The sequence below is a fragment of the Emydura macquarii genome, unplaced genomic scaffold (assembly GCF_026122565.2).
Source record: "Emydura macquarii macquarii isolate MOO-44397 ecotype Brisbane River unplaced genomic scaffold, CSIRO-AGI_Emac_v2 contig_691, whole genome shotgun sequence".
Taxonomy (NCBI): domain Eukaryota; kingdom Metazoa; phylum Chordata; order Testudines; family Chelidae; genus Emydura; species Emydura macquarii.
In genome coordinates, this window is record NW_027130828.1 from 3,965,997 (window position 1) to 3,980,196 (window position 14,200).

The following is a 14,200-nucleotide window of genomic DNA, read 5'->3' on the forward strand; positions in this document are numbered from 1 at the left end:
CATGGGAACGTTGTAATCTGTCCTGCACCCCCTTGAAGGAAGGGAGACTTTTCTATTTCTTTAAGAGCTCTTGATTGCCAACAGACCCTCCCTCCCCCAGATGTTTGCAGCTACCACACTATGATAGATAGGGAGCTAAGGCCCAAAAACATAGATAACCCTTCTAAAAGCTGAGCAGCGGCCTTCACAGGAGTCTTATCTTCTGGGCATGTCGTGAGGGCTTGATTCTTAGAACTGTGCGCTTTTGTTTTCACTCAGGGAAACTTGTGGTTTCCTGTTCTAAGCTGTCTGGGAAACCACACTGGTCTCCACAAACTTCAATGCACAAGATGCAGCCCTTGGGCAACCATTTCCAGGCATGGGCTTTTTGTTCAGTTTAAAGTGGAGCAGTGTAGAAAAACCAAACACAGAGGTCAAAGAGGAGCTGGTCAGGGTCTGGTCCTGCCTGAAGCACTTGCCTCACCTATCTGTTACAGATGCACTTTCTCTGCCTATGCATCTTGCCACTGTAAGTCTGAATGCACATCAATGACTACTGCAGCTAAGGCTCCCAACTGCTCCAGTTCTGCTTCACTTTTCCCACATTCAAGGAGGGGCCCCAGAAAGAGTCCGACACCAATAATTATCAATGGACTTGTTCTCAGGGAAGAAGCTAGCAGGGCCCTGTGTCTTCCTCCTGTCTGTACAGCGCCCAGCATGATGGGACCCCAGATCGTCATATACTGCAGGTCAAACACACAAGCCTGATTTATTCTCCCCGCAGAAAACAGGCAGTGATTCTCAACTTGCTCCACTAAGAACGTACTGATAGTCCATGAGAGAGATGGATGTGAAGTGATGCTAATGCTACTTTCCAGTCCTGTGTTGTGTTAGTCGAGACTGCATAACTCTGTCCTGTTTCAGCAATGGCTGTCGTTGCCACTGGGAATGGGAAGGGAGGTGTCCACAAGATTGTTAGTGTGGGCCATGCTGTCCGTTGGAGAATGGCTGAAGTAACCCCCACTAAGGCAGTGTGTCTGTCCCTTTATGCCCCCGAGGCATCATCACCTGAGGATTTTAGCTTTTTTTATAGAACTTTTAAACCTGTAGGACTGGAAGGGACCTCGCCAGGTCATCTAGTCCAGTTCCCTGCACTGAGGCAAGACTAAATATTATCTAGACCATCCCTGAGAGGTGTCACCTAATCTGTTCTTAAACTTCCAATGACAGATTCCATAACCTTCCTAGGGGATTTGTTCCAGTGCTTAGCTACCCTGACAGGAAGCTTTTCCTAATGTCTAACCTAAATCTCCCTTGCTGCAATTTAAGCCCATCGCTTCTTGTCCTGTCTTCAGTGGTTAAGGGGAACAATTATCACCTCTTTTGGAGGTCAAAAGAAAAAGCTTCTCCAGGAGCTTCTGGCAGAACAGCACCCCCTGCCAGCAAGAGCTGCTGTCATGTAGCTGCACAGCCTTGGACAGGTGCAAGGGCTCTGAATGCTCCACTCGAGAAGTTTCACGCTTCGAGTCTGAACTCTGACCACCACAGAACCAGCAGTCTCATTAAAATGAGGAAGCTCAACAGGCTGCAAAGACCAATCAGGGAATCCCAGTGTCTGGTTCCCACCCTCTTTCCCTCCCCCCCCGGCCAAGTTTGGTTTGAGCTACAGCGTGGGAGCTGTACACAGTGCAAAGTTAGCAGGGAAACCCAACCTAGCTCCAAGCGTAACAACCTGGGAAGAGTCTCTTAGAGCCATAAAATGAGATTCTGGAAGCATCTGTGCATCAGAAAAACAAACTCTCCTCCAGTAGATGTTCTATTTGCCAAGCTAAAATTAAACTAAATCTGTGACTGTCAATGACAATTTCACTGGAGTTTTACTGAAATTGAGGCAGTATTACAAAAAAAATTTAAAAATACCCTCTACCACACCTGTCTGTGCTGTTCCCGTCCTGCTACTCAGCAGCTATTTGCAGACTTGCCCAATCAATCCACTAGAGCTGGCTTAGACTGTGAAGGCAGGTTAATATTCCAGGCAGGAAACTTTGCATTAAAATGCAAGAATTATTCAAGACACTTGCTAAAATCATGAAAACAGAGCTAGTACTAGCAACAGATTAGGATTTCTTGTGTTGTAATTCCAAGCAAAAAACCTCCAAACCAACCTCAGGAATCTATTCAATGTATCTTCAGAGAATTTCTTTGGGGTTTCAGATGTTAAAGCCTTAACAGCCTATCCTGAGAAGCCGGGTTTATCAGAAGAAAACAGGAGGAGAAATGTGCCAGCTTGGAGGTTGAACTTCTTGTTTGGAATTAATAATATACCACGGTAGAAGCAGTATCAGTAACCCTAGCAAATAGGAGAGGCTTTATATTAAACCTCCAACACTGGTGCCATGGCATCTTTCTGGATGTCAAGATAAATGTGCTAAGAACTGCATTGGCTACGGGGGTCTCTGTATCAAGTTTGAAATCTGGAACATAAACTCAAGTCCCAGCAGAGTTCCCTCTGTCCTTGAGAAACAGATAACGGGAGACCCACACTGCTTAACATGAGTTGTGGGAGAGCTGCTCTGTGAGGATGTTGCAGATCCTACAATGCTTCTCATAAGAGGCATCTGCCTCTGTGGCCTTAGGCCACTCTTCATCCCAAAGGTGGCTGCATTTCAGCATTGCCATGTCAGTCTAAAGTGCTTTGACATCACAACAAATGTAAGATGACTTGATGTTCCTATGCATGTTTGGTGGTGGTTAGAGACTCCACAGTCTACTAGAGGCAGGAGAAGAGGGGGAAGGGGTTATGCTTTTTGCACTGCTGGGCTGCTTTGTGCTGCCATTAGCTGAGTCTACGCCCCACCCCCAAGCCACGGTGAGCGAGCCACTAACCCATCAGTTATAAATGATGATGCTCTTTGAATCTTAAATCCCACTGCCCTGAGAAGGGATCAATAGCCATTCCCCAGGCTATAGCCACCTAGAGCGCCAATAGACTGCAGAGGGAGCGAGACAGCTGTGCACTGGACAAAGATGCTGCTTTTCCCCTTCATACCATTCCCTACCCCCCCCCCCCCCCCCACCCCGTGGGTAGGAAGACTCAATTTTGCATATCCTGGGGCCCGTGATGGAATAAGTTGCCTAGGGAGGTTGTGGAATCGCCATCATTGGAGATTTTTAAGAGCAGGTTAGACAAACACCTGCCAGAGATGGGCTAGATGCTACTTAGTCCTGCCATGCATGCAGGGGACTGGACTAGGTGACCTTTCGAGGTCCCTTCCAGCCCTATGATTCCTACAGTTCAAATACCCCTTCCTCAACCAAAGCTTCCCTCCAGCTACCTTCTTGCAGACAGCAGGCCCAGATCTGCCCTCTCACCTGCCCTCTGCTCCTGTGGATTTCAGTGAGAGCCTCACAAGGGCAGAGCCTTGCCCATTAGCTTATCCTTAGAAGGCACAAGAGAGCAGAGATGGCAGGCACCTCCCCCCCCCCCCCAAAAAAAATCTGTTGCATCATTTTGATTTATTCTGGCTCACGAGAATGAACTGTCACATCCCTCGTGTTACTGTTCCAATTGCCATTTGACTCCTGCAGAAAAGAAACATTTGCAATCACACCCAGGCTTCCCAGGAATGTCATGTCACCAACAGATTAATCAACTCCCAAGGTAAGAGCAAACCCGCTCAGAAAGCATTACTGCCTCTGCATGTGGCAGGGGCTCGAGAGAGAGAACACTGCAGACCCTTAGACCTGGACTGCCTCGGGCAATGGGCCAAAAGTTATTAGCTACTGTACGACACTCGTTCCCAGCCCAGACCACAGGTGCTATGCAGCGTCACCAGTAGAGGCACACCCTCCTGGGCTGAGTGTCTATAGCTGCACTAGGAATTAGATTCTGAACAAGCAGCAGTTGGAACTAGATATGCCTGTCATACTTCAGGTCTACTTATTATTCAGGTGCTAAACTCATTTCATCACCTTCTTTGTCAGTGGAAGAGGGGGTGGAGGATTAGCTTGAATTCAGAGGATTCTATAATAACCCAGCAACTCCGTGCAGCTAATAATCCAGGGGGAGGATTAGAATTTTTAAAAGTATGATTAGCTCTGCATACTGAAAAACTAAGCAGAGGGAATGGCGGCTTCCCCCTTTTCTACAGACTGTATTTGCATGCTGTTCCTCTCATTGCGGAAACATGATCTGCAACAAGGTTTTTCAGTTTGTCTTGCAAATGGAATCTAGTGCCAGGAGTACAAACAGAAGGAATGCCAATAACTCTGTGACGGGATCTGTTCAGTGAGAAATATGGATTTAATTTTTACCACTTAAAGTTGTGTTTAAAAAAAAAAAAGCCTCTGCCTCAAAAGACCAGCTCAAGCCTGAGCAGCCCAATGTTAGATTAATGAATGAGAATTACCAGTAGCCATAAATCCTGGGGAGTTGCTAACTGACTTATTGTGCACAACTCCGTGTGTATCCTACACTGGGCAGACAGACTGCTCTGCTGAGCTGGAAGTGCACACCAATGGATTAGTGTCACTGGGTCTCTTGCATATTTCATTTGCAGCTTTAGCAGCAAATCTGCAGCAGCCCTGTGCAGCATGTGGCCTGGTATGACAAGACATGAAGGAGCCGCAGACTTTCTGAGCAGCCGGAGGCACAGACTGCTGCTGCTGCCCCCCTTGGTCCAGTTCTCCTATGAACTCTAGGTGGGATGATACTATTGAGTTCAGCGTGTAATAAGTAGTTTCTGGCTCTCCCCTTAGTGGATGTGGCCCATGGCTGGAGGTCCAGGATCACCCATACCCCTGAAGTAGGGATTCAGTTCTAAACCCTGTATAGTTTTTTCCAGAAATGAGTGACTAGACGAACCAGCTCTGCCAGAGCTTGGAAAAACAGTCAGAGGGGTGGGGCTGGCTGACTCAGGGGCTGGGGACACTGAGCGTCTCAGCCAGGTCAATGGTGCCAATGCAGGGTGGCAACAGCCTACATGAATGAGTCTGTGACCTCAGTTCAGATCCACTGGGCAAGCGTCCGCATCCAAGCTGGCTCGTGCTGTTGCCAGTCTTGGTGGAAGTGCCTTCACCCCTAGAGGTGGCTCCTTCAGGTCACAGGGGAGGCATGTGGGTTGGCCTGAGAGGGCTTGCACTCTATACACTGTCCTTTGGCTGACAACACCAGTCTCCAGCACTCTCACTCCAGAAGCTCTCACAAGCACTAGTTTTGTATGTCCCATTTTTCCTTAATAGTGGTTGATGTCCCAGATGTTCCTGTCTTCATTGATTACAACCTTCCAAGGGCTGGGTAGGACTTTAGGGTTTCCCAACGTTGCTCCCACCAATGGAGCTGTGCTGGTGGCAGCAGTGACAGGAGACAGCAGGTTAAAGAGTAAGTCACAAATGGCCTGTCTCCCTTCCCACTGTACCATGGTTCCTTCCATAGTCCCAGCAGCACGGGCTGGAGAGCTAAAGAACTTGGGTGAAAACATAGCTACCACCTTTCCTCAGAGTTCCTATGGTACGCTCTCTGTGTGCAAGAATCCTTCTCAAACACCATGTTTCTTATCCTATAGTAAGAGATCAGTGCTAGGTAACTTTTCAATAGAGGAGCATCCTCTGCTCAGCATAGCTAGGACATGTCTGAATAAGATCCTACTGTACAGCACACACAAGTGTGAAAGGGGAAGCCCTGCTTTCAAACAATGGGCTGAGGTTAAAACCACCATCCAGGATGCCTGCTTTAAAATACAGCACGATAAAGCTGCAGCTCTATCACAAGATTTATCAGTGGCATCCCCAAGAGCAGAGAGGCCTTGTTGGGTGTTGGGAAGCACATAAGCATGTAGCCGCACTGCCAGAGTTCCCTGCAAGATATTAAGCCATTCATCATGCCAATAGCAGGTGCTCAATCAGCAGTTGTCAACAATTGCTGGGAACAGGCATTAAACACCTTTATTTCTTTTTTTTAAAATAGCCACTCAAAGATCAGAGATGAGCCACTTTTGCAGTGCAATTTTAAATCTGACAGGACAAAAATATGATGCACTACTATTCACTGCAGCATCTAAGCTGCTCCGCTGGCCCCCATCCATTGCCTCGTTGCTATTAACTTCCACTTTTAAGATAAATAATCTGGCAATTTGATTGCCACTGCATTGTGTCCTTTATGAGCAGGAGCTATGTTAATAGTCTCTGGGCAGGCAGGAGGCAGGGAATCTCATTTCTGCACTTGGCTGGAGATGAATAATCAGCTCTCCAGCTGGTTACAGGCAAAGTTGTTTTTTTTGTTTTGTTTTTTTTAAAAGCCATTCTAAATGAAATTAGATTTTTAAACACCGAAAGAAAACCAGGATAATTCCTTTGAAGGCTTCAAATGGACAATTCCAAAAAACTACTACAGTTGATGTTTTTGAGACACTTATGAACAGTCTCGGAATTAATTTAAAAACACCCTAGTATTTTTCAGATGGGTAAGAATATAATAAACACTGTCAGAGCAGCCATCAGTGTTGCCTCTTGGGCAAAGACTTTGAGGAAAAAAACTACTTTAAGATAGAAATTCTGATAACTTTAATTCTAGTGTCTATTTTCAAGCTCTTCTGAAGAATAAGAGGTTAGAGGAAGAAAAGTGGCCTCTTGCCAGGTCTTTACTAAATAGGAACTTGCAAAAAGGAAATGTGGGGTGTGCAGGGTCCAGAGAGGAAATCAAACAGTACATAAGAATTCAATGGACATGGTGCTGTTCTCCTCTCTCTGCTTCGGAGAGGAGAGCTGGGGAGGACAGGCTACTGGACCTAGTCCTTGTATTTCTCAGGAGCATGGCTACAAAGCTATAAAAGAAAAGCAGTCAGCACAGCCCTGACTGCACAAATTCCAGCTGTTAGAAGCAGAGGAGTCTGGGGACGGGCAGCCCAGAGCAATTACGTCTGTACACTTCCATTCAAGATAACCTCCCCGCAGCAGTGGTACCAGTCACTCACCCGAATCCTTCTCATGGCTGCTACAATTTCCACACGGCTGTTGGGTCTCGGCACATCCAAACTACCAATGTACTGAAAAACAAAACAGTGGTGAGACGGCCTTAAACAAAAATGCAGTGAAGGAGGTGCGAGGTCTTCAAAATGAACAGCATCTTTGACTGATCATTAGCCCGTGGGTGGTTCGGCATTTAGACACCTAGCACCTGTTCAGCATTTCTGTCAGCACCCAGAAGGATCCCTAGCAGGTCTCAATGGATCCTTATTCTCGGGTTTGAACCCTTGATCTCTTCCAGTTCTGGAAATGCTGCTAGCTACAGTATATGTATTTGCATCATCCCACTAAAAGCTAGCCTCTTTCCTGGAAGCAGGATCCGGTTTGTCACACTCTGCTGGACTCCATTAGAGATGCTAATGCTTTGCACTAGAGCAAGATTACTGCTGGCAACCACAACCAGAGGGACAGCTGCTAGCCAAATCACTACACACATTGCATCTCAGATAATCTGATTTCCGCATTTTGGTCCCTACCATCTCCTGCCTTCCACTCCAAGAAAAGCTTTTTGAAAAGCTACAGGCATCCCCAAGTATTGGGGCTAGTGCATGGCTATGTAGCAACTGGCTTTGAGGAGACAATGTGTCTCCATCCTTAGTCAACACCCTTTTGTTGTCTCCACTGTGCCTCTCTAGACATCAGTTGCCTTTTTGCTTGCTCAGCCTAGCAGAATTCTCCACCTGATCCTGGAAAGTGTGCCAGAATTCATATTCTGTGCTGGCCCAGCTGTCACTAACTAAGAGCTAATGGGAGCTGCAGCCCTACATTTCCACCTGGAGCAGCAAGTTTCCCCATTCAGTTTGCACTGAAGTGCTGGGTACTTCCCATGGCAGTGATGCTGCTGTTCCAAAACAGGACACGTGACATGTACGCTTAGCAGGGTTGGTGCCTCCCCGAGCTTTACGAGGGCTGCTGAAGCTCAAGACAGATGGCAATTTTCAGGTCCGCATGGAAACCTGCCCCCAACAAATTGACAAACACACTCGTCTGTGCCCTGGCTACCTATAGTCCTGCCCATGTGTTTGGTTGGCATCGGGACCATCTGTTAGTCATGTGCTTGCTTTGGACATAATGCAGATTGACAGCCTACCTAAGACAGCAGGAGCCAAGCCTCCTACAAAAGTTTCTCCTGTGGTGATAACACTACCACCGTATGCTCAGTCCCACCCTGCCCACACTTGTGTGCCAAGCCAATTAAGTGAAGTTATCTGAACAGGGGCTGGAAGGACAGGACTCTGCTGCAGGAGAGCAATGGCACGTAGGGGGATGAATATGCAGAAGAGCAGAGTGCTACCCACACCACCACCGACCAAAGCAAGCCAGTGCAATTCTCTATATACTGGCTGCCCTTCTGCCCCAAGAAAGGGGGGAAATCCCAAACATCCCACAGACAGAGCACTTCGTTTGTGTGGCGAACTCCCGACATCGCCTCTGGCTCACGTGCAGCACAGCTGACTGGAAGGGGAGAACTGCTTTCCTAGCCTGAGTCAGCCAGTACACAGAGGCAGAACCGAGTGGGTGATCAGCATCCTGTCAGTGCCGGGGAGTGCAGGTTGCTGTCCTCAGACCATATGGCATGCAAGTCTGGCAGCTGGAGCGAGGGAGTCAGATTCCAAAAGCCAGTCCGCATGCGTTGGCATTGGTGTTCTCCAGCAGGTTCTGTCAGTTACCTCATTGGCACAGAATGCAGCCCATCTCCCATAAGCTGCCATGGCAGGCGGCCTGCCTTCCTCCTCCACATTAGTCAGGAGCGGTGGTGCTGACAAAGCTCAGCCTCCATGTGCATGAGTGTTTGAGTCATGAGTCTAGAGGAAGTTTCGTGGCCAGTCAGTCAGGGAAGCCGCATGGAAGCTTGGCAGGCCACCCCTCCTCTTTCTAAAGAGCAGCCCATGGCTCTGCCTGGGCACTGGACAGCTTTATGGGGTTTGGAGATCACTGAGGCTAGACTTGCAACTGGCAAGCCCCAATGGCTCGTAGAGTTTTATTTTGCAAGCTTGTATTCAGTGAAGAGCTCTCCACACAGACCAGCCTTCTTAGCTTAGTATTTACTGCTCTTTCCGCTGTCTAGATGTAGCAAGCTGTCAGGTCATCTCGTTTCCCTGCACCGTCTGTAAACGTCTCTACCTCTTCTACAGACATGCCATTTTGTAACTACTTGCAGCAAGAGTAGCTGGGGTCCGTGGGGAGGGAAAGGACTAGCTTTCCTAACCCTCTTTCTACAGTGGCAAAGCTACATTGATATTACAAAATGGGATCTGTTTGCTTTCCCTCATTCTCAAAGGGCTATGATCTACAGGGGGTCAGATGAAAAAATTCAGTACAGCGCAGTAGGCTGGCACTCTGCAATCTTGCTATCAGCAGGTAGTGTGTAGAGAGCCAGTGATGGAGAACACGTCTGTTGACTTTGCTCTCAAACCCTGTATCAGGGCCCCAATCCCACAAGCTGATCCATGCGTGCCTATGGAGAGCCCCACTGAGTTCACTGGAGCTCCCCCAAGTGTAAGGCTGCTCACATGCAGCTTGCAATACCAGGTTTTTACAGTGCCACGTGTGTGCATTGGGAGTTCATCCCTAAAGATCTGAAATGTAAACTCAGTCTAATGCAATGTGGCTTGGTACTTACACCTGGGAAAGAATGAGAGATGAGAAACACCCCCACTAAACAAATCTCACCTGAAGCAAGCTATTTAGTTAATAACCTTGTCATTAAGAGCCAGGCTGCAGTGAGACTTAACTGGAAGAGACAGACCCTCTAGCAAGACTAAGTCAGCACATAACTAAGGTAATGCAAACTTCTTCTTTGATGGTGGAAGAGGGGACAGCCAATCAGAACTAGAAGAGTAGGTGAATAGCTGGATAATTATGGCGCTATCCACTCTCTGAATAGCATGGTAGTGCTAAAGATGGCTGAGTTCAGGTAGCTGCCCTGCCCATTAGAAGTGCAACTTCATTTCATAGTAACTTTTAAAAAGTCCATTAATGTAACAGGTTTTTGCCTGGTCAAGGTGGTATCCAGGATAACAGCTGTTATGTTTCAAACATTTAAAATACCTCCCTCTCCAGCAAAGCTAGATTTTGTGCAAGCAAGTGAGAATTTAAACTGATTGCTCTCCCACATCCTCTTTAAATCTACAGCTCCTTCAGTAGAAAAACTGAATTGCACAAGATAAACGCTTTTAAAGCTTTATTTGAATGCATTCCTTTTCCTTACAGCTTGGGGGAGGGGAGAAATGAATTCCAATTTTAATGGGTCAGGCCACCTGCAAACAAACTAGAATTATTCCAGCAAAATGCAGTTCATTTTGTCAACTAAATTAAACTCATTCCCCCTGTACTGACTACCGAAAATGAGTTAGTGAAATCCTTTTCTCAAAAGCAGATGTAGTCGTGCCTGGACATTTTTCATGATCTATATGAAGTTCCTGACGATAGTATCAGTAGTTCAGCCTCACGCCTACTTGTATTTAAATTAACACGACCTTCTAGAGATCTTCCTGCAGCACAGTGGGTCAAATAGGCCAAGATGCTAAGATGGGATTTAGTACAAGCATTACTACGTTGGTTTCCAGGGAACTATTTTTTCTGACTATTAAACTCTTTGAGGCAAGGTCAGTGTACTCCTGTGTGTCTGAACAGTTCCCCAGTCCCAGTGGAGCCTCTGAGTACAAATCCTCATGATACAAATACTGTGAGTCATAGTAATAGAGTTCAAGGCCAGAAAGGACCATTAAATCTAGTCTGACCTCCTGTACAGCACAGGCCACCCTCACCCCCCCACTGGCACTTGCTATAGACAAAAGTATTAAGGACCTGATCCAAAGTCCAGTGCAGTCGACAGGAGCCTTTCCAGGTCAGTTCCCAAGTGAACTGCGTAGGAAAGTTTCCAAGCTTTAAAAGACACCAGACTTCCAAAAACAGTTACAAAAATCTAGTGCAAACCAGTTTAATCTGACGGTAACTGCATATCCTGGGTGACCTCTTGCTATTTTTCCTCCAAACTTTCTCTGCTCAAAAGCACCATAAGGTAATAAGTTTGTTGGCATGTTTTGTAGTTCCTTGGCTTTTTTAATAGCCTGCTTGCAGAGATAAATGTATTTTGAATAGGGCTGAAACTAGTGTGGGAACAGCAAGTTCAGAACACCAAGAAAAGATAGTCAGATAGCCTTTTAATTCCTTGTTCATGGGAGAGGAAACTAGCTTGGTTTATCATGCGTGACACTAACACCCATGACTTTACTAGCCATGCAAGTGCATTAGAATGTCAGTATGGCCCTTTACTACCAGCTCCAAACTGAAGCCTGGTGGCCAAAAATGCTGAAGTGTCAATTAGTCTTAGGCCTGATGGTAAGAGGTACATGCCCCCCTCCCAAGTCGACAGTGGGAGGCAGTCCTGTCCCAGCACCTCCAGGACAGCAAGATCATGAAGCTAGGCACCCAACACTCAAGGCACCTAAAGTTCATGAACACTTCTGAAAATCTTGGCCTTTGTTTTAATAGGCCAGGGCACTGGAGATCTCAGTGCACTAACCTCTGCTGAGCTTTAGCCCTCCTGCACTGCACTGCCTGCCTGTTCCATTTGTCCCTGGCTCCGCTCCGCACTTCCATATTACATGTTTTGGCCAAACACCTCCTTGAACAACAGGAGGGTAGATGCCCCACAACTACTGTGGGGGACCAGCAGCCAAGTCAGTGACAGCTCCTCTTCTTCCTCCCAACCAGTCCCTACCTGATCAAGTCCATTCTTTTCAGCACTGTGTTGAGTGATTTCAATGGGAGCCCGCCCACTATCTGATTACATTAAGACAGTAAATATCATCATATCACTATATAAATCCATGGTGCTCCCACACCTTGAATACTGCATGCAGTTCTGGTCATCCCATCTCAAATAAGATATTAGAAATGGGAAAAATACAGAGAAGGCCAGCAAAAATGAGCAGGCGTATGGAACAGCTTCCACATGAGGAAAGAGTAAAAAGACTAGGCCTGTTCAGCTTGGAAAAGATGATGAAGGGGGGATATGACAGCTGTCTATAAAATCAGGAACGGTGTGGAGAAAGTGACTAAGGTAGTATTATTTACCCCTTCCCCTAACACAAGAACCAGGTGACACCCAATTAAGTTAATAGGCAGCAGGTGTCAAACAAACAAAGGAAGTACTGTACTACTTCACCCAAGGCACAGCCGACCTTGTTGGTAGGGGTGTTGTGAAGGCCAAAAGTATAACTGGGTTAAAAAGAACTAGATAAGTTGATGGAGCACAGGTCTATCAATGGCTATGAGCCAGGATGGTCAGGGACCCATGACGGTCAATGGCTATGAGCCAGGATGGTCAGGGACCCATGCACTGGATGTCCTGAGCCTCTGACTGCCGGAAACTGCGACGAGCGGCCAGGGGCTGGATCACTTGGTAATTGCCCTGTTTGGTTCATTCCCTGGGAAGCAGCTGGCACTGGCCAGGGGTGGGAGCCAGGACACAGCGCTACGGGTCTTACATTCCCCCGCACCATACACCGCCAGCAGAACTAGGGGGTGATCAGGCCCGGGCCATCGCAGGGGACTGAAGTCGCTCCTTCCAGCACCCGGGGCCGCCCGGCGCAGGCTCCCAGCACGGCCAGGCTGGTCGGGCGATCCCCACAGGTGTCCGGCCGTGGGCAGGGCTGGCTCCCAGGACAGCCCCCGTCAGCTGAACTCGGCCCTGGCGGCGCACCCCTCTCTCCCCAGCAGCGCCGCAGGAAGCCGGGCCGGGCGAGGACGGATCGCACTGCCTGCCCCAGCGGATCCTGCTCGCCGGGGAGGGCGGCGGGGCCCGGGCCCGGCTATGGCGGGGCGCCCTGCGCTGCCGGCACGCCTGGCTGAGGGGAGCCCGTGAGGGGAGGGGCGAGAGCTGGAGACACCCTCCCGCCGGGCAGCCAGCGGGCCCGCGGTGGGCAGGATCCGGCGGGCACGCGCTGCGGGGGGCTGAGGCGGAGGGGACGGGGGGACGGACGCGCCCCCTTCCCCAAGCGGAGCGGCGGGTCGCGTAGCCCGGGCCGGGCCGGGCCGGGCTCACCTTGGCCTGGAAGTGGATCCCGTGCTGGAAGGCGTCTTCGTTGTGCAGCGGGACCCGCGAGTCGCAGCCATCGTCCACCAGGTTGTACCTGTTCTTCACCGGCATCGCCCCGCGCGCGGGGGGGGGGGGGGGGCTCAGGGGCCGCCCGGCCTCCGGCCTCCCGCCGCCCGGCCCCGGGGCATCGCCCGCCGCTGCCGGAGCCGGCACAGTGGCTGGGTCACCCCGCCCCGAGCGCTCCCGCCAAGCGCCCGCCGGTCCGGCCCGCTGCGCTGCCAGGCGGCGCGGCTCCCTCAGCTCGGCTCCGGCCGCGCTTTGAACCAGGTTCCCCCGGCGGCCCGCAGCGCTGCCCGCCCATTGGCCCCAAGTTCCCTCACGTGACGGGGCGGGGCCGGCCTGCGCCCCGCCCCCCTCAGCCTGTCCCCGCCGGCCGGGCCCTGCGGCGCGCGCGCGCGTGGAGCCTTGCCGGCCGGACCCCGCCTGCACGCGCCGGCCGCACACGCGTTGGGGGGAGGGGGGAGCTCTGGCTGCACAGCGCCGAGGGCGCCTGGAGCTGCGATGTCTGCCAGGGCCCCTGCAAATCGGGGGTGGGGTTGTCTAAGCTGTGAGTGAGCTGCCGTGCCAGGGACGTGTCAGGACCCGTTACGGGTGGAAGCGCCTCCTTAGCCGATTGGCGCAGCTGTTATTTTAACGCTGCTTTCATTGTGCGCCGTTTCCCCTTCGACCTGCAACCCTGCAACGACAAATGGTGGGTATAAGGCCCTGTCCACATTACAGACTTCCAGCCAAACTTGTAACCAGAGATGTCAGGCTCTAACCATCTTCCCACCCATTCACTGTCGGGTTGAGGCTCTGTTAACAACCGCAGCAAGGTATCACCCCTGCCAGATGCACAGGGTCACCTGGCTGAGGTGCTGAACCAGTTACAGGTTTGGTGTGTTCTTGCAGTCAGGCATCCTTGCCATCTTTGTGCAACCGGTTTGGCTGGTCCTCTTTCCTTCCAGCCCTTTCTGCAGTAGGGCATCCCACGGTGTAATGCCTCAGCTTGCAGATGTTGTTCTGTAGTGGCCTAGCCCCTGCTGAGGCAGTGTGGGATAGCTGCCCAAATTTCCTAGGATGAACTTATCAAAACAATGCGAACAGCTGATG

At 49.8% G+C, this 14,200-nt stretch overlaps 1 protein-coding gene across 1 annotated transcript in view; it reads right to left on the minus strand.

Moving 5' to 3' along the window:
- The window catches only part of LOC137148764 (carboxyl-terminal PDZ ligand of neuronal nitric oxide synthase protein-like), a 53,515-nt gene extending 40,343 nt beyond the window's left edge, over positions 1 to 13,172 (minus strand). Inside the window, exons 1-2 of the mRNA XM_067541757.1 lie at positions 13,055 to 13,172; positions 6,951 to 7,022 (exon numbers count right to left, since the gene is read on the minus strand). Coding sequence (XP_067397858.1) covers positions 6,951 to 7,022; positions 13,055 to 13,159 — 177 coding nt within the window. The 5' untranslated portion in view covers positions 13,160 to 13,172. The remainder of the gene's footprint in view (positions 1 to 6,950; positions 7,023 to 13,054) is intronic.
- Positions 13,173 to 14,200: the final 1,028 nt, after the last annotated feature.